The sequence below is a fragment of the Bidens hawaiensis genome, unplaced genomic scaffold (assembly GCF_021521415.1).
Source record: "Bidens hawaiensis isolate Kalapana, Puna unplaced genomic scaffold, B.hawaiensis_p1.1 tig00034286_1, whole genome shotgun sequence".
NCBI classification, from domain to species: Eukaryota; Viridiplantae; Streptophyta; class Magnoliopsida; order Asterales; family Asteraceae; genus Bidens; species Bidens hawaiensis.
The window spans coordinates 89,798-109,372 of NW_027495933.1; the positions used below are offsets into that span (position 1 = coordinate 89,798).

A 19,575-nucleotide genomic window follows, 5' to 3' on the forward strand; every position below is an offset into this window, starting at 1 on the left:
CCGGTTAATAAAAAAACCGGTTTATTAGACCGGTTAGGGTTTTGACAGAAAAAACCGGTTATTAACCGGTCCGGTTAATAACCGAACCGGTTTTTTTAAAAAAACCGGTTTGTGCACCTCTAGAAGGAGGTGGGTGTCTTTTATTGTATTAGTGCTGTCGTTTTCTATAACCATACGTTTCTATTTCTTTGTTTTGGGTTTACTCACTTAATGGGCATCATCCTACTCCTTCAATCTCTCTCAAGATTCTTCATTTCCTCTTCCTCTTCTTCTTCTTCTGCAATCTCCACCCCATGAAGAGGCTAGTAAGTACGTTGTTTCTTTGTTTTTTCATCAAATTGCTTCACAAATCACCCAATTCCCACCTGGGTTTTCCTTCTTGATCACAAAGATTCAACCTTTCGGTCTTAATTTTCATGGGTTTTCCTCAAGATCCATTTTCTTGATCTCAACTTCACAATTTGGGCCTTGTAATGGAGAAAGTTTGGATTTTTTTTGGTGGGGTTTGTTGGGTTCATTGTTTCAAGAATCTGGGTGATGTGAAACATGGATCTGATCTTTGATTTTGATTTTGATTTTGTGGTTCCACATTTTGATTTGATTTGTTCACATTGATCTGTATAGGATTTGACTCAGATTGATTTGCTGGTCTTCACCACAAGGGTCAAATTAATTATTATTATTATTATTATTATTATTATTATTATTATTTTCTTGGATTTACTTGATTAAATCAAAGGGGTAAATGGATTTGAACACCATTATCACACAATGTGTTTGATCTATCTGTTTTGGTTGATTTTGGTTTATGCACACATTTTTTTTTTTGAGATTTGGTTTGTTATTAGTGTAATTAAGGTTGAATATAATTTTATATCAAGGGATTAACATAACATGATCAAATGTATATTCTTTTTCATGTATCTACAAGTATGTTGATTATTTAGCTTCAATCAAAATTGATTTAAGTTTCAAAATTTGTTCTTTATCATATGATTTGATTGATTTCATCTTTTTATGGCATGGTACGCAAGAAAACCTCGGTGGGCCGTAAATTCTAGATAGATTTCAGTTTCTTTTATGTCTTTTTGACTGTTAGGGAATTTTTGCCTTAAGTTAATGATTTTTATACTAAATTTATAACCTTTAGCTACTTTGGGTACCTTTTCTTTTTGGTGGAATGAGAATTCTTGAACATAAGAGATGAAACCTGCGGAACCTGGCTTTGTTTTCGTTATTTTTTTTTAATATTTGAGGATGTTTTTTAAAAGCCACGTAGGATATGATTTGCTGAAAGTGGCACAACAATTGGTACTAAAAAAGAAAGCAGATGCATCTTTCTTGAAGTAGAAAAAACCACTGTTGCATAGTTGAACTCTAAATGTGAATCTTTCTTTACCTTTTTCTTTTTGTTTCTTTTTTTCAGGTGGTATTGCTTTTGCTTCTAACAGCAGCAAGTAATGCTATTGAGCTCTATAGCAATGAACAAGGCGAGTGTAATTCTGAAAAACATTTAGTTCCTCGCCCGCATAGCGTTTCCATATTAGAGTTTGGTGCTGTTGGTGATGGGAAGACTTTAAATACGGTTGCTTTTCAAAATGCGATTTTTTATCTTAAATCTTTCACCGATAAAGGCGGTGCCCAATTGTATGTGCCCTCGGGAAAATGGCTCACGGGAAGTTTCAACCTTACTAGCCATCTCACACTCTTTCTTGAAAAGGAAGCCATTATTCTTGGATCCCAGGTTTGGTTTTTTACTTGGTTTTATTTGTCCTTGGGTTAAAATGGGCCGGGTCGATCAGATGGGTCAATGATAATCTGATTTTTGATGAAAAACCAGTGTAGGAAGTATACTGTGTTTTGAATTTAATTTTTATCTGTATCAATTTAGATTTTACCCAATTTAAAGTGATTATATGATATTCGATTATGGATAATATTTGTAATAACACTTGGTCTAGGAGTTACTGTCTGGATGTTCTTTTGATACTTTAAGGTGTAAAATAATCACTTTTAACCATGTTAAGTGCTAGACTTATTCAGAATTTTAGATTATTAGGGGTGTAAATGAGCAGAGTTGAGCCTGAGTTTGCCTAGGCTCAAGCTTGACTTGTGAAATGTTTCAAGCACAAGCTCAGCTTAAGCTTGACTTGTTTATTATTTATTTACTGATTTATTTATATATACTTATCATTATAATTTTATATATAATAATAATTATTATTATAACAATTATGTAAATATATATTTTATATATTAAATAAAAGCTATGTAAATAATAGGCTTGCGAGCTTACTCGAGCTTGATAAGTGAAGCCCGGGCTTGTGCTTGTTTGTAAAATGAGCATATACACATGCTTGAGCTTGAGTGGCTTTGCTCATTTACACTTTTATTGGTTATCTAACAAAGAAATAGATAAAAAATAAGTGTATATATTAAATTTTACGGATAATAAAAGCAAATGCAAGTTTCTTAAACGCTGGAAACTGATCCAAACACCAACTGATATTTGTTTTTACACTAAATCGGAAAGAGCGTTGTATTTATTTACATTTCTTTAAATTGCATAAATATTTTACTTTAAGATACCTTTTTCATTTATTTTTGTAGGATATTGATCATTGGAAGGTTGTTGATCCTTTACCTTCTTATGGTCGGGGAATTGATCTCCCGGGTCAAAGATACCGTAGTTTGATCACCGGAGAAAATCTTAACGATGTGGTTATTACAGGCACATAACTTCTCTCTCAGTATATCCGTTCCATTTTTTTTAACAAAAGATTAAAGTTTTTTTTATCTTTTATTATAATCTGCTAACAAATCTGGGAAACATGTGCAGGTGACAATGGAACCATTGACGGGCAGGGCTCTATATGGTGGGATAGTTTCAATTCTAATACGTTGAATCACAGCCGTCCTCATATTGTTGAGTTTGTTAACTCTAAGGACATTGTTATCTCCAATATTACATTCTTAAATCCGCCTGCGTGGACTATTCATCCTGCATATTGCAGGTATTAATTTTAATTTTTTTTAACAATCACATAAAAGTTTATCAGGATACAACTTAATGAGTTTGTTTTTGTGCTAATGTTTCAGTAACATTCGTGTTCAAAATATAAGCGCATTATCCCCTGCTGAATCACCTTACACAAGTGGCATAGTTCCAGGTACACCATAAATCTTTATTATATATTTTTTTTTCTCAGTTTTTTATATATATATTTTTTAATTTTATGTATGATGATGGTTTTTAATGCAATCATTCAGATTCTTCGGACAGTGTTTGCATTGAAAATAGCAACATTAGCTCGGGTCACGATGCAATATCTTTAAAAAGTGGTTGGGATGAGTACGGAATCACATACGGTAAGCCAACTACAAACGTGCACGTCAGGGGGGTCCGTCTTCAATCTTTTACAGGCTCGGGTTTGTCTATCGGTAGTGAAATGTCAGGTGGCGTCTCTGAGATACTGCTTGAAAACCTTAAATTACACGATTCCATGACCGGAATCTCACTACTGACCTCAAAAGGCAGAGGTGGTTACATCAAAGACATTTTTGTTTCAGATATCGGCTTCAAAAACGTCACTCTGGCAATCCTATTGACTGGTGATGTTAACTCCCATCCGGATGACAAATACGACCCTGAAGCGTTACCGATCGTTAAAGAAATCAGTTTTAAGAATATGGTCGGTGTGAATATCACAAAAGCCGGGGAATTTCTCGGTATTTATGAATCTCCATTTACTTCAATCTGTCTTTCCAATATCTCATTTGCTTTAATGGGCTCGGGCTCGGTTTCACCTTGGGAGTGTTCTAACGTGTCGGGCTTTTCAGAAAACGTGTCACCGGTGCCTTGCCTTGAACTCCAATCAATTCCTTCAAATTCTTCGGTTTGCTTTTCGTTATCATATCCTAAATCACATAATCTTGTTGCTGTCTTATGATTATAAACATTTAAATTTAAACAAAAAAAACATATCATTTGTTGGTGGAACGTGCGTTCTGTTGATTTTCAAGTCGAATGAGGAATCTTTAAGATGATACTGCTGCTCGAGTTCAATTATAGAAGCGGTAGGATGGATTATTTCGGCATGTGGAGGTATGGTTTGTGTACAGCCTTGTTCGTTTTCGTTTTCATTTTTATTTTCGTGTGTAAGAAAAGTTTTGTAGCGGCTTTCTTTTCTTATACATATTTCATCATTCATCATGTTATATCTTTCTTTTCAACTGCATTGCGAATGTAAATTTCATTATCGGATTTTGAATTCAAGATTGTTTAATGTTAGGGGAAGTTGCATAAAGCTTTTAAATTATAGTGTTTTGTGATCAAGACAATGTTGTTGAAAAGTTTCCAGAAATGGAAAGAATAATATCTGCAGATGTTGCCTATGGATAATGGACCACAGTTACTTTAACTATGTGTATAAGAGCAGTTTATAATTGGCACTTATCTAATGACTACAGTTTATATTTATATATGAGTATGGATGGCAATTTAGACATGATACATGATGCAAATCTACACGACTTTAACAGGTAACGGGTATGGTTTTAAGGCTGTGTGCTATGGGCGTCGTGGAGGTGCGAACCCTAACAGTCATCAAAAGAGCCGTTAAAAAAAATTAATAATTAACATTTCTATATAAATTCAAACCTTTTTCTCAATTTTACTCAAACAACTTTCATCTTCACATCAAAATTAACCATCTACACACCAAAAACAAATTAACCATGAATCCTAACTCAAATCCAAACCCAAGCCCGAACACGAGCTCAAGTTCAACACCGAACCCAAACCCGAACTCAAGCCAAAACCCGTGGGATCCGAGTTGTATGTGGTGGGCTAGTTTGCTCGCAAATAACGTCGAACTTAGCAACCCGCTCTATGCAAACCAACAACGACCGATGATTCCTCCACCCATGCCACCGTTTACCCCCGATATGTTCTTTCGGGCGCCAATGCCGTATACGTCCTCGCAAGCACCACAAACCCAAATACCCGAAACGCAAGTACCCGAAACGGCAGTACCCGAAATGCAAGTCCGACGTCCAAAAAGAAGTCATAAAAAAAGAACCCGGGTGACGTTCGAACAACCGAAAAGGTCAAAAGACAAATGTGGGAAGCGAACGAGGAAATGGCGTTGGCATTAGCGTTAGCGTGGATCGACTCTTCCGAAGACGCGATTCAAGGTATATTATAAAAATATTTATATGTTTTCCATGTTATATTTTTTTGTTTACTAATACTAAGCTTTTATATGTATCGAAGGTGACGGAAAACATTCGCCGGAGTTTTGGGTACAAATACGCACCAAGTTCTTTGCTTTAATGGGTTGAGGAGTTTATCACGGGAATGATTCCGTCTACAACAAATGGAAGTCATTACGCACAAAAATAACCGACTTCACAGCTGTTCACACCCGTGTTGTGAACAACAGAAAAGGCGGCATGAGCGTTGCCGATGTGTTGGAGGCTTGCTTAAAACAATACAAGGCCCTTTATAATAAAGATTTTAGCATGTTGGAAATTTGGAGACAATGCATAAGCTCGCCAAAGTGGCATACGGTCCCGACATCATCACCACCGCGACCGTCCAAACGGTCAAAGACAACGTCTACTTCGGCCAATCAATCGCCGTCTCAGCCCATGTCCGATGGCCATTGTCAATTTAATCTAAACGAGTTGGATCCGAAATTAATTTTTGACGAACCGGATGAGTTGCCACGGCCGGTAGGAAGAGATAAAGCCAAGGCAGCGGCTAGAGGTGGAGGATCTTCGTCCAGAACCACATCCTCTAAGAGTTCCGACATGAGCTCGCATCTTGAAAACTTGGAGCTGAGGCTAGCCGACATTGCCAACATTAAAAAACAAAATCAGGAGGGCCTCATGAAAATGCACGAAGAAAGAAAGGCGATGCTTGCGGAATACAAAGCGATGCACTTGAAGCGAAAGCAACAAAAGGAATTCGAGCTCATCACAAAAGATCTATCGCATCTAGATCTTGTGTCGCGGGCGATGACGGAAAAAAGAAAAGCAAAGATATTGGCCAAACATGCAAATGGCGACGACGAACATTATTTTTATTTTTTTATTTGTAGGGTTTTTTATTTTTATTTTGTATTTTAGTGTTATTGTATTTTTTAATTGTTGTATTATATATTATTGTATTGGTTTTTTTGTTTTATGAAAAAAAAAAGAAAAAAGGCTGCGCTTCGAAGCCCCCCTCATCATAGAGGGGCATTATGCCCTGGGGCTTCGAAACCCCCAGTGCCCACGTGGCGCTGTGGAGGGGCTTCGAAGCCTCCCACCATAACACACAACCTAACAAGTTTCGTGTACTAAATATGTAAACGGTTAGTACCTGATTATATTTTTTTTATAAATAAAAATATATAATAATATAATATGTTATATAATATATACCTTAAATAGGTAACCCTAAAATTTTTATACCAAACAATTTAACATGCACATCATTCTAATCCATCATCAAGCATATGACGCACAAACCCTTCTCCGATTCCCCTTTTCCGGATCTTTGGTAGTCGCAGCCCTTTGATTTTCCGATCCACCGATTATCCAGCAGTCCGGCCTCCTCGTAGTTGCAGTGGCATCACCAGCCACCGAACGACCGAACCCTTCTCTGATTATCCAACAGATTCGTGTCTTATCATGTATACCTTGTATTAATAGATTCGTGTTCGGGCTTGGAATAAATGTGCACGATAGGTTTTTGTGTTATGTAAAGGTATAAATTTTTCGTATTAGTATGGTTTTACAAAATATAAATAATGCCAAGGGAACATTGTTTCTGAAAAATGGGGTAGGTGTCACATGCAACCTTTTATTACAAAAGAAAATTATAGTTGTATTGATTGGACACTTGTTTATAAGTTCGGACCACTGTATTCGTCGTCTTTGTACCAACAAATATTCCTTCTTTCACAAATATTTGGATGTCACTCTTTTATCATTTACCATAAGTTTGACATGTCAAACGTAAGGTTGCCATTGTACATACCACCAAATATGTATCTTGACTTTATTTATAAAAACTTTACAAAGCTAAAGTAAATGATTTTAGTCCTTACAAAAGATTCTTGAACCCTTTTCACTGTCATGTGAATTCTTTGCCCTTGAATTGAAGGAAGAACATGTTGTTCCAGCTCGATATCGCTAAGAATTCTTGACTATTGTGACGAATATGCCGCATGCATAATAAAATAATAGCACGTATCTTGTTTTTATATGTTGATACAAAAACGTTTGTACTTTGAAACTTTTTAAAAGCATTTTAATTATTAGCCGTGTTTTGTGCTGAATTTCGCATGAGCGAATCGGATGCATACTTAGAAGGCTATACATCATCCCTAAAAAACAGTGACAAAAACATACTTAGTAAGATTTAAGGCTTAAAACATCATTATAAATGTAGTAAAACACAAAAACAAAATAACAATTTCAACAAAAAAGAGTCAAATTCATCATACTGAATAAGATGAAAAAGAAAGGATAGACATGATTAGTAAAAAAATATAAAGAAAATGAGATAATATAATCTTATAGTAAGTGAAAAAGAGAGTTATCTTGATTGAGAAGTGAGCTGAACCCAAGCAAATTCTTCTTCATAAGCCAGACTTCCATCACAAGAAGCTTCACATGTATACACAGCAATGGTTGCCCAATCAAGCGAGTTGGACTCGTTCTTAACATCAAAGTAGTAAAGCAACTGCGGCAAAATCTGCACAAGACATGGAGATTGATTTAATACGTGTCAAAACAGCCAAGTCGGGTTAGGTTGACCTCTAAACACCTTTTGCCCGTTATCTTGACTTTAGTGAAGTCAAGGGTTTATTACTTTATTACTACCAAAAATGTAATGAACTTTCATGGTTTGCCATTGTATGCGGTTAACTTTGCATTTACCATTTTGCAATCGATATACTATAACCAGGAAACAAAAGATGACAGGGAAACAGTTTTTCCAGGAATTAAAAAAATGATGTATTTAAGACTAGAAAAACTATATTATTTTAAGTTATATCTTTGGATAATGCAGGTCAAGAGATTGTATTCATTAAAAATATTCTTTGGGATGACTCTCAGCCCATTCGCTGTTTAGCTATTTTTTTATTTGGTCCAGAAAGAACACGGCCCAAATTGACACATTCATAAGCAAATGGGTCAACTTTCCCACATCTACAGAAGCTGAAGAAAATGAAGTACATCACCTGAAACTCAAAAGCCTGGTCACCGCCACATGAACTGCATTTAGGTATATCAGCTTTTGATGGACGGCCACTTAACATGGGCCACAACGGTTTAGAAGTCTCATGTCTGGAATACCTGCAACAGTAACCAAACAACAAATTAACCCACATGAGACATCTCAAATGTTATTTTGTCTAACCGTTATTCAATAATTAATATCCACAATAATGAACATCCATATTAACTAAAAAGTTCGTTTTTTTTCATTTTGAGATTCTAACCCTACAGTTGACATGAACGTCTATAGCCTCTTAGCTACAAAACGGTAGCAATTTAATAGCATACTGTTTTTTAATTCAATTACAGTAAGCAGATATGGCCCATTTACTTATTAGTATGTCGACTCGGGTTATGCTCCATTCCTAATAGGTCAAATGGGTTAAAAATATAAAGGGAAGAAACAAGTTGAAAGTTGTCCTAAATGTATTTTTAACGCATAATGCCTCCTAGATCATATTATTCAAAACATCAGATCACCTTAAAACTTGTTCTGGGGCCCGGGATATTCTTTGGGTAAAGCATGCCCAACTCTTTGCATCACCTTCATCCTTCAGCAAAAAAGATTAAAATTTGTAAGTAAGCGATATGCACATAATAAAGTACTCAATAAAAAGTTTATACCTCATTATCATTACGTAATGCATTTCCATACGCTTTGACGTTTGACACTTCAGAGTCAAACTCAGATTCATCCTCATTGACGATCTCAAATTCTGGCCAGGTAGCATTGCCTGCAGCTGTTTAGAATCAAAATATAAATAACAAGTAAAGTATAATTTATGGAAACCATTATAAGCACCTGACCACATAATTCTAACCAGACACTTAATGATTCAAAATCAAAAATAAGCAAAATGCACAATAAAATGAAAGAATACTAGCCTTTTGGTATATCCTCTGAAGAGTCGATGCTCCCAAAAATAGACGGCTGAAACATAAGGTTTATTGTTCTACACTGGGCCTTATGAGCTGAACTCCAGTGAGTGGCCTGCATAAAGAAAAAAACAACAGGAACAAAAGACCAAAGTTACCAAACAAAACAAATAAATATAAAATCAAATAACATAACAGAAATTAGCATTGCAGTAACAACCTGGTGCATCTTGGAACAATAACGTGCTCTTTTGCAATTACTACAAACTTTATCTCCTTTCCAGGTACCACACCAGCTACAAAGTGGAGCTGCAATAACCATGAAACCAGTATTTTAAATAATCATCTAGATGATCAAATGAAACTATATAAAATAAAAAGTAATGAAATTAAATCAAAACAGAATTTCTCTACCTGCTGTCCCTAAAGGCTTGTCACTGCCATCGTTTTTAGGTGCTTCACTAGAGTAAAACTGATTGTGGCGAGGAAGTTGACAACGAAAGACCTTAATGCTTTATAAAAAAGTACCATTAATAAAGAGACCATAAAACAATCCGACATATTAAAAATATGAATTTAAGAATACCTCCTGGATCCCTTTTCAGGGTGGTGTTTCCATTGTTCATGTTGGTCTTGGAGAAGACATGACATTGATGTGCACATAAACACAAATAAAGTTCTATGAAATGTTGATTCCTTCTCAAAGAGAGGAGCATAAGCCTACAAAATAAAAATAAAAAAACTATTAGAAAAACTATCGCATTTAAAGTTTCTGGTACTTAGGGGCGTCCGAGATTGCTTTTTAAGCAGCTGGCCTGCATAAAGTTTAGACGAATAAAAGCATGTATGATTACATCTTTATCTTAGCGTGAAACAAGCTGTTGGAAACTGCTTATTTCAAAATGATTATTCTAGGTGGATTCAAAGTTACGAGTCTACCCTTAGTAAAATAAACTGTTTTCAACAAACCAATTATCCGTTTCTGCTAATGCGCCTAAGCTATTCAACGAAGTAATCCCAAACACAAATAAGCATTAGCTCAGTATTCACCATAAAATACATATATGCCACTATCCTAATTCTTTCTTAAACCAGAATTTATCCCTGTAATGCACTAATGCTTTGATTACCAGGTTCCAGTAAACTGAACTATGGTTCTCTATTTAGATTGCCTAAAGCTTTGGTTAAGCAGAATGTAATCAAGCACAAAAGTCACAAACTCACAATTAATTATGTACTACATAACAAATTAAGTTGGAAGCTTATAATGTATAAACACTATAACAAACAAAGAATAAAAATGTAAGAAACTAATACCTGAAGCAAGAACCGAAGCGGCTCACCGCAGATATCACAGAGATGATTTACCAGAAGGTAAGTTAATTGGATTCAGCCAAGCCTAAATAACATTAATTAAATTAACAAACTACTGATATGATATCAATTGAAGTATAAAGTTAAATAATATTAATTAATGAGAGTGTGAATGTACAGGTGTTCCGCCGGCTTTGCTTGGAAACAGATGGCGAAGAAGCGGCCATTGATGTTTCGGCTTTTCGACGAAACCTAAGGTGACAGGAGCTTGTTCTTCTTCGTCTTCCTCTTCGTCGTCAAATTCTTCATCATCAAGTTGCATCTTGGTGAAATTGACCAAGGTGCCGTCATTCTCATGAGTGATTACTTGTTTAGACATATTGGAATCAATCAAAATTGATATGCAATAGTCAGGGTTTAGGGTTTTACAGCTGACTAAGAAATGATATACAGTTTTGGGGGAAGAAGAGGGTTTTTAGGGTTTTGCAGCTGCTAATTGTAATGACTTATTATTAGCATGAGTAAATTCTGAATTGGTACCTATTCATACCCGTCCCGCCGGTACCAAATCGTTCTTAAGCTTTGAGTCACTAGTATTTCTCGAATTTTATTTTAAATATCGGTACCGAATCAAATATTTCGATACCGCCTACCGGTATCAAAATTTTGTGATTTTTAGGATCGGGATTTTGGTTCCGATCTCATCCTTAAGTTTTATTGGCTTTTATTATTGTTATTATTATTATGATGATGATGATTATTATTATTATTAATTTTAATCTTTTTAATTTTTGTATATTTTTTTGGTATTCTATCTTTCACTCTGCTTTGTCGACACCACGATCTCGCTCTACTTCACTAGCAGCGTCACCGACGACCCCACTAGCACCAACACCACCATTGTCCTTGCCACCATAGTTACCATTTTTTATTTTGGTGTTTTTCACGTAATGGTGTTTTTGTCATTTGCATTTCGTTCCTTTGTCTTTTTCTGTCTACCAAACAATACAAATATATGATGTATTTCATTCTCATAGGTTAACGAAACAATAAAATGAAATTGTAGTTATTCAATTGTATCCCTTTGTCTATTCTATTCGACCAACTAAACTTTATGTTAGTATTGGTATTCAATGATATTGTTAATTTTTTTATACTTTGATCTAGAAGGAGAAGAAAAAAAATTATGAAACTAAATTTTCATTCACAGTCAAAACAACATGCGGGGTAAACCACCTAGTTACTTATTATAAACATTGATTGATATTTATTATCTATATAGTATAAATAACAACTTTGGTGCCGCAATTGCTTTGATTGGGCCACGTGGTGGAATACTATTGGGCCACGCCATTTGTATTCTTTTAGCTTCCATATCGTAACAAATGTAAACAAAAACTAATGAAATTCGCGTCAACTTACCACCACAATGTCCTTGACCGACAACGCTCAGGTTTTACAAACACCCAGGTTTTACAAACACCCAGGCGTAACACCAACTAAATTCGCGTAGAGTCACAACGTTTTGTTTTAGTTCTAGCAACCTAACAAACGTAACGAAAACTAACCGAATTCCGATTTTGTTTTAGTTCCAGCACTGCAACAAACGTAACGAAAACCAACAGAATTTGCATACACTAGCCTCCTCAATGCTTGACAACGGTCATGTATTACCAATGCTTGAGTTTTACCGACCAACGCCACCCTATTGGTCCACCGCAAGTTATATATATTTTTTGTTTTTTATTTTTGGTTTTAGTTCCCGTACAATAGCAAACATAACCGAAAACGACTGAATTCTCATTGACTTATCGCCTCAACTTTTGGGTTTAATCGACCCGCCGCGGCGAAATTAACAATGTTTATGTTTTGACATAAAAGTGAAAACTGCAGGCCAACAGAAAAGTGTCATAAATTTATTTTGTTGGTCAAAAGAGCCTTGCAGCAAACACAAGTGGTTTTGTTGGGGAATTTACAATTTACAACAACTATTTCACAGTTCATGAAACGCAAAAATAAAAAGGAACTTATGATAAAAATATATATATGTAAGTCCTCTCATCACTCTCACTCACTATCTATGTGGGAAAAAAAAATCAAGAAAATGTTAGCACACTTCACTGCTTCCGGTTCCCATGTTTCTTCTTCACTTCAACACCAGTTGCTTGCCTTCCGTTGCACAGTGGCGGTTGAGCTCGGCCATTGACTACGGCTGCTTTTCGTGAAGGTGAAGGCAGACGTCTTGGAATCATTGACCTGATTTCGTTGGACAAACCATTAATCATATTTGTGTTATATAGAAACTGAATCATTATAACATATATAGTGATATTAAATGAGTTTCAACACGTTGGAAGTCGTCCAAAATTATTTTAAATTCTTGGTGGGTAAATTCATGTAAATCTTTTTATTACAGGTCAAGATTTATAAATGGTCTTTGTTGAAACACGTCATTTTTGGTACGTGTCGAAAAACATGTACCAAAGGTTCTTTTTTGTCGTTTTTATAAAATATGTAATGTTTTAATGTTTATATATTAACAAAACATTATTATTATAATAATAAACCAAATTTTTGCTATACTTGAAACAAGAAGGTCACTAGGATTACCTCAAATCCGGGCTTTTTGTTGGTTTTCCATTGGAATTATTATTATTATTATTATTATTATTATTATTATTATTAAGTTTGGACATTGTTGGCAGTTTAAAATGATTGAATTGCCAAAGAAGATCAGGCTCAGATGAGTCACTGGTGGCAGCATCAAGCTCATCCACACCTTCAGTAGTCGCAATCTTGAACATGTTTCCACCTTCAAATATTGTGTAAGATTGTTCTGAGTATAACTTGGAAGAATCCGGAACATCTTTTTGGTAAAATGCATCAGAAATTGCAGCATTTTCGGCTTCCCAGCATCGGGCTGCATCTTGTTTGTTTACCATGACCTTCTAGATATGCTTCTCCTGCACCGCTTACTGGAGGCCATTGCGGTGAATTTGCTAGTAGTTCGTCTAGATCAAAGCTTTGTGTTTTCTGTCTTATCCGGGATTTCTTGCCAATCTGAAAAGATGGATAATGGGCCCGTTAGGGGCGGGAATCGTATAGGGTTGGCAGGTTGAATTGTTCAACAACAGGGCCCATACTTTTATTTGTGTCAAAGCATTAACTCTAACCCGCACATACTTAAAGTCGTGTAACGGAACACAGCCGTTTAGCCTATTTATCCAAATGTGCTAAACGGACTGTTGGGTATAATCAAGTTGTAAGCGTGCTAATCGGGCTAGTGGGTTGTAAAAACATGAGTTAACATGTTGACGGATCGACCTGTTTAACAAACCGGATAAACAGATCAACCCAAACATGGCCCGTTTTTAAACGGGCTAGAGATGACAACCCAAAATATGATTATTAGCATATACATATTTACAAATAAATTATCTTATGATTACCAAAACATACTTACTACTATAATTTTACCTTAATATAGTATGATTTAGATTTTAGAATGTTGTATGCATGAAAATTTGAATTCGGCGTTAAACCTTTTAACGGGTCAACCCATTGACATATTCCACATTGCGACTAAATTAAAAAATTACCTCGGCATTGCTTACATCCGTCCTCGGTTTCCTACGATTCTTCGGCTCAGGGTACGAATCTACCTGTTGTAAGTTAGGAGGTGACCGGGATGACAGTTTGCCCCCTGGACTTCCAGATACCTTGTGTTGCAAGTTTTCCTGATCCCCTTCTTTCCTTGCAAGAGCTGCCTTAAGATTTGCAATCTGAAACATTAAACATATATTTCAATCTAAACAGTCTCTTAAAAATCCAAAACAAAGATCTACGAAGAAAAGGGTATGTGAATAAGACCTGTTCTTTGAGGTCTTTCACATCTGAACTATCCTTGTGCACTTGGGCTGCACCCAGTTCAACCGTTGCAACCCGTTCAGCAAACTTAAGTGTACTAAGTGTTTCACCAACAGCATTAAGTTCTGGGCTTATATGAACAAACATTAATGTCTTTGCTTGTCCTCCTAGTAGCACATACAAAACAAAAACAAAAAATTAAAACTTTAAAGCAAAAAGAAGTAAAGATTTAAAATAAAAAATAAAACTTGAAAGCAGAAGGGTGTAAAAATTGAGAGAAACAAAATTGGAAGCAAAAAAGAGTAAAGACTTAAAAAATAAGTTAAAATTTGAAAGCAAAAGGGTGTAAAGATTGGAAAAAAGAAAAGTCGAAAGCAAAAAAGAGTAAGAGTGAATAAAACTAAAAACTTGAAAACAAAAAGGAATAAAGATTGAAAAAAATTGAAACTTGGAAGTAAAAAGGAAAGAATGAAAAAAACTGAAGCTTTACGAATATTTGTAAAGGATCGGTTTTGCTATTCAAAAGGGGGTAGCGGCGCAGCTTGTTGCCCGCTTATTTGCCTCTCTATTGTAAGTGGATCCTTTTATTTTATGTATATTCAAAGATCTATATATATATATATATATATATATATTGTTATCTACCAAGTGAATCTTGAAGTAGTTGTGTGAGTTTGCTGTTTCTGTAAGGCACATGCGAGTTCTTTTGAGCAAGAGATGAGATCACATCGCCTAATGCGGACAGGGATTTGTTAATATGTTGTGCCTCTTTTAATCTGTCTCCAGCCACCTCTGATTTGTCAACTCTTTCACTGCCAGCTAGATCAACCAGATGCATACAACCACGAAGAACATTTCCAGATGTTATGTCTTTCCCTTGGAAATGTACAGTCAAACAGCTGCAGTTAATGGCAGTTTAAATATTAGATTAACAGAATAACAATAATAACATATTGTTCATAGGGATTATTAGACCTGTGGGAGCGACTACTGCGGTCATTGAGAGCAGTTGCACCAATCGCACGGTTTCTTTGGCCTAGGTTCATCAGCTCAATAACATTATACATTGATGCCACCTGGACCAGACTAGCATCCGGGACATTGAATCCGTTTTGTGAATTGTTACGGATTTCTAATGTAATACCTGATTAAGGAATTAACAAGAGGTTTTGGTGTAAACTTATTGAAAACTTTCTTAGGTCTAAGAAAAAGATGTGGTACTATTAGTACAGGTGGCAAACGTGCAGGTTGGGTTCAGTTCAAAACAGGTAAGTGTGGTGCGGGTCTAAACAGGTCGGTTTGGGTCGTGCTAAGCTGATTAACACATGCCTTTTATTTCTATTTTATGCATCATTTGTATACTATTTGGATTACTTTCAATGCATTCGACCTGTTTGGCCCGTTAAAGACAGGGCATGACTCAAATCAACCTTTTTATAAGAAAATGAGTTGAAACCGCCACCTAGCTACTACTCGACCCATTTGACCCATTAAAGATAAGGCATCACCCATATCAACCTTTTTATAAGAAAATGAGTTGAAACTGCCACCTAGCTACTACTCGACTCATTCAACCAAACATAGCCCGTTTGACCCCTTAAAGATAAGACATAACCCAAATTAGCCTTTATTTAAGAAAATGAGTTGAAACTGCCACCTAACTACTACTCGGCCCATTTGGCCTAGCTTAGCCCGTTTGACCTGTTAAAGATAAGTTGCAAACAGTAACAAAAAATAAAGGATATCTTTTGTTTAAACCCTCAGTAGCAAGCAGATCCCGGACTTGTTCGTTATAAATCTCAATCATTTGAACAGACACATCATATTCAAAGGTATCCTTCCTCTGCTCCGCGAGAAAAAACAAATCACTTAACGCCCTATAATTAACTCCTTGACTATCCTCTGTAAGATCTTTTGGTCCAGTCTGGATATAAAGGAAAAATAATTATATTCATTTTATATCTTGAGTCACATCTTAATAATTTTAAGTAATTCCCAATATAACTTACCATTGTATGTGTTTTTCCTGATCCGGTTTGACCAAATGCAAAGATACAAACATTGTAACCATCAAGAACAGACCGAATGAGCGGCCTAGTATCTGCGAAAACCTCAGCTGCAGAAAAAAAAAACATAATTACATAATTCAAAAATAATAAATAATAAATAATAAACTTCAGAGACCAAAAGCCATTTTTACAAACCTTGGGTTGCTAAAGGCCCATACACTTTGTTGAAGTTAAATGATCTACATCCTTTTCCATATTTGGCAGGGGTATTTATGGTAATTGTTCCTTCTTCTATGCTATCCACAACACTCTGCAAATTCAACCTTCCGGGCCTCACCCGACAATAAACTCTAATATTTCCTTTAAGATCTTGGACTTGATTATATAGCTTTCGGTTTTCCTCAAGAACTCTATGATATCCAGAAGCAGCATTGGCTAAACCATGAACATGCAGACCTATAACAACATCCACAATAACAAGGTTTTAGAATAAGTAATAAACGCATTGCTTATTTTCGTATGAGATGTTATAAAGCATACCGAAATTCTGAATCTCATCATGGAATTTCATTTGCATGAACTGCATCCCAGATTTTATGATTGAGAGAGTTTGTTTCAGATCCTGTGAAACAACAAATCACATAAGATGTAAAAAGATTTAATATAAAGTGACTGAAAGTGCTTCAAAATATATCATACCTTGATATCTTCTTCTTGCATATCAAAAAGCACTTGATATTTCATTTGCCTTCTTTTCTTTTCTTCATCAGGGGTGGAGTTCTCATGAAAGTTCTGATTTTTCTTCACAACCGCGCGTTTCTTGTCTTCCACCTTGAATTTTATAGTAAAAATTAAAAAAAAATGTCAAACAATGTATTTTATAACTGTAAGATGGTGTCTTTTAAAAGAACTATACTAAAAGAAAGAAAAGAATATAACCTTTATTTCATCTGAAGCAGTTTTTAAAAAGGTCTTGTTTCCGTTAGAGGTATCTTTAGCTGCAGCGTTTTTCTGTTAATAAAAAATTTTAAAGATGTAAAAAAGTGTGATTATAAAGGCAACATGGAAGTTAATGAAACATTAAACAGGGAAATGTGACAGCTAAAAGCCTTACCAATTCAAATTGGTTAGCGATTCGATTCTCAAATTCTTCCATGACCTTATTTAGCACAGATTCTACAAGCTGCACAGTCATTATGAGATAAACAGCATTAGTAAACAATCCCAATTCCTAAACACCCCACAAAATCAGTTAACTAGACAGTAATAATAACCAAATGACACTTACAACGGGAACCTCATCCGGTTTCTTATCCATAAGAACTGCACGGACAAGCATATTCAACGATGAATTAGGCTGCATAGAAGCATAATGTAAGTATCGAGATTATCCATTTAACTACGATAACAAAAACAAATAATTTGGGGATACTAATACTATGTTACCGACCATTTTTCTATTCTCGGTTTCAACCAACTGAGTATTCATAGATGTTTCATTCATCGAAACATTCCTTGACAACGAATTCTTGAACGGTTCTGAGTTTTTGCGAATAAAGTTCTTGTTAACCGCAACTGGTTTCAAATTCCCACCAAATTTCCAAGCCCCGTTCGCGCCCGTTTGTTTCCACTCGTGGTAGGATTTAAGTGCTAGAATACAGTTCACAATTCTAGCCGATTTACCTCCCTAATAATATAAAAAAAATAAACTTTACTGGAAACTAAACATAAAGTATTCATTACATCATTCAAAGTTCAAACACATACTTGTTCCAAATCAGATGCTTCAAAGGTAGGTAATCCCATTTGTTCCACAGCAACCAGAAAGTTTCTAACGTTTTCGAAACATTGATAAATTGATAAAGCCGCTCCATCCGGCACAGAAGCCGAATCACACGGACCTTCAACCACCTGAACATGATCAAGAATTTCAAGATTTTAAACAACTTTGAAGAAAGTTACAAACTTTGATAATAATATTATTATAAAATTCACATTTTTTATAAAAATTACCTTTGTCACAGCTCCTGGATCAACCTTGTTAATCACATAGCAAAGAATTAAGCCACTTTTTAAAGCAACCCTAAACTCTTCCTCAGAAGGCTGAGCTGGCAAATCTTTTGCACTAACAATCCCAATCATTCTTCTCATCCAAGCAGTGGCTTCATATCTTCTTGTTGCTATAATCCAATTATTATTATATAATATAAATTGTCATCAGTATCCTAATTATCAAAATCAATTTTTTTTTAAATTATAATTGGTCTGCTATTTCTCATTAAAATCGATTACAATAAAGTGGCAGGCAAATATTATTATCAATGTAACAAGCATATTACTTAAACCAAATATTAAAGAATTTATGCATACCGGCTTCCTCGGCTCTGCGCGAATCCAAATCTAGTTCTGGTCGATTATTATTATCGTGTTGTTGAAGAACAGATTCCATTACATTTGCCACAGAGAAAGATAATGCACCATTGGCTGCCATCATCAACTTAACTTTTTAATCTTTAATGTACCAACATTAAAATTTAACTTGTTTAATTCATAACTTGTTTAGAAGCAAAGATCAGAAGTGAATGAAAAGGGTATAAGAGATCATATATATATATATATATAAATGAATAAATGATTGCAGAAAAAAGAAAGGTGGGGTTGTGAAGCTTGGTTGCTTGGTCTGTAAAACAATAACAATAATAATATTAGGGAGGCATTTTTGGTATTTTTAGCTGGCTTTGCTTTATAGTGTAAGGTGCTAAAATAAAATTAATATTCTTCAAGAACTTTTAAATTTGAATATAAGCCCGCTTAACTTAACTTGTTGTTCAACTGGTTGTTTCAACTTTAAAGGTCCAGCCGTCCTGTAGACTTTTTTAATTACTTTCCTTTTTTATTTTTTTTTATTTAAACTAAAGGGTATTTATTTATTTATTTATTTCTTTCTATTAGTGGTGTACGCTCCATTCATATTTCATACACCCGAAACACGTGACATACTAGTTAGAGCATTTATAGCCTATTCTTTTATAATATGTGAGTGGGTTTGTAAATTATATGGTATGGTTATCAGTGGTTATGAGTAGAGGAGAGAGAAAATGTTATAGAGGAAAGTTAATTTTGGGGATTCATTGTTCATATCCTATAATTTTTTAATATTTTTTAAAAGTGGTTGTGAGTGGAGGAAATAGAAAAGATAATGATAAATGTATAAAAAGTATTATTTAATTAAACA

General features: G+C 35.0%; 1 protein-coding gene and 2 pseudogenes across 2 annotated transcripts; 1 reads left to right on the forward strand and 2 right to left on the reverse strand.

Moving 5' to 3' along the window:
* The first annotated feature begins 260 nt into the window (after positions 1–260).
* Positions 261–4,292, forward strand: LOC143586060 (putative polygalacturonase). The gene is made up of 6 exons (XM_077067694.1): positions 261–305; positions 1,427–1,744; positions 2,611–2,731; positions 2,840–3,014; positions 3,100–3,170; positions 3,271–4,292. Exons 1-6 carry the CDS (start codon positions 294–296, stop codon positions 3,948–3,950), a joined length of 1,377 nt encoding a protein of 458 aa, XP_076923809.1. The 5' UTR covers positions 261–293; the 3' UTR covers positions 3,951–4,292.
* Positions 4,293–7,538: 3,246 nt separating this feature from the next.
* LOC143586061 (uncharacterized) lies at positions 7,539–10,843 on the reverse strand (annotated as a pseudogene). Its single transcript, XR_013144646.1, has 10 exons — positions 10,643–10,843; positions 10,468–10,549; positions 9,737–9,870; positions 9,565–9,662; positions 9,371–9,459; positions 9,160–9,265; positions 8,899–9,014; positions 8,755–8,825; positions 8,238–8,352; positions 7,539–7,747 (listed from the first exon to the last, which is right to left on the reverse strand). The product of XR_013144646.1 is annotated as an uncharacterized LOC143586061 (transcript).
* A 1,681-nt stretch (positions 10,844–12,524) lies between these two features.
* LOC143586062 (kinesin-like protein KIN-14I) lies at positions 12,525–18,831 on the reverse strand (annotated as a pseudogene).
* Positions 18,832–19,575: the final 744 nt, after the last annotated feature.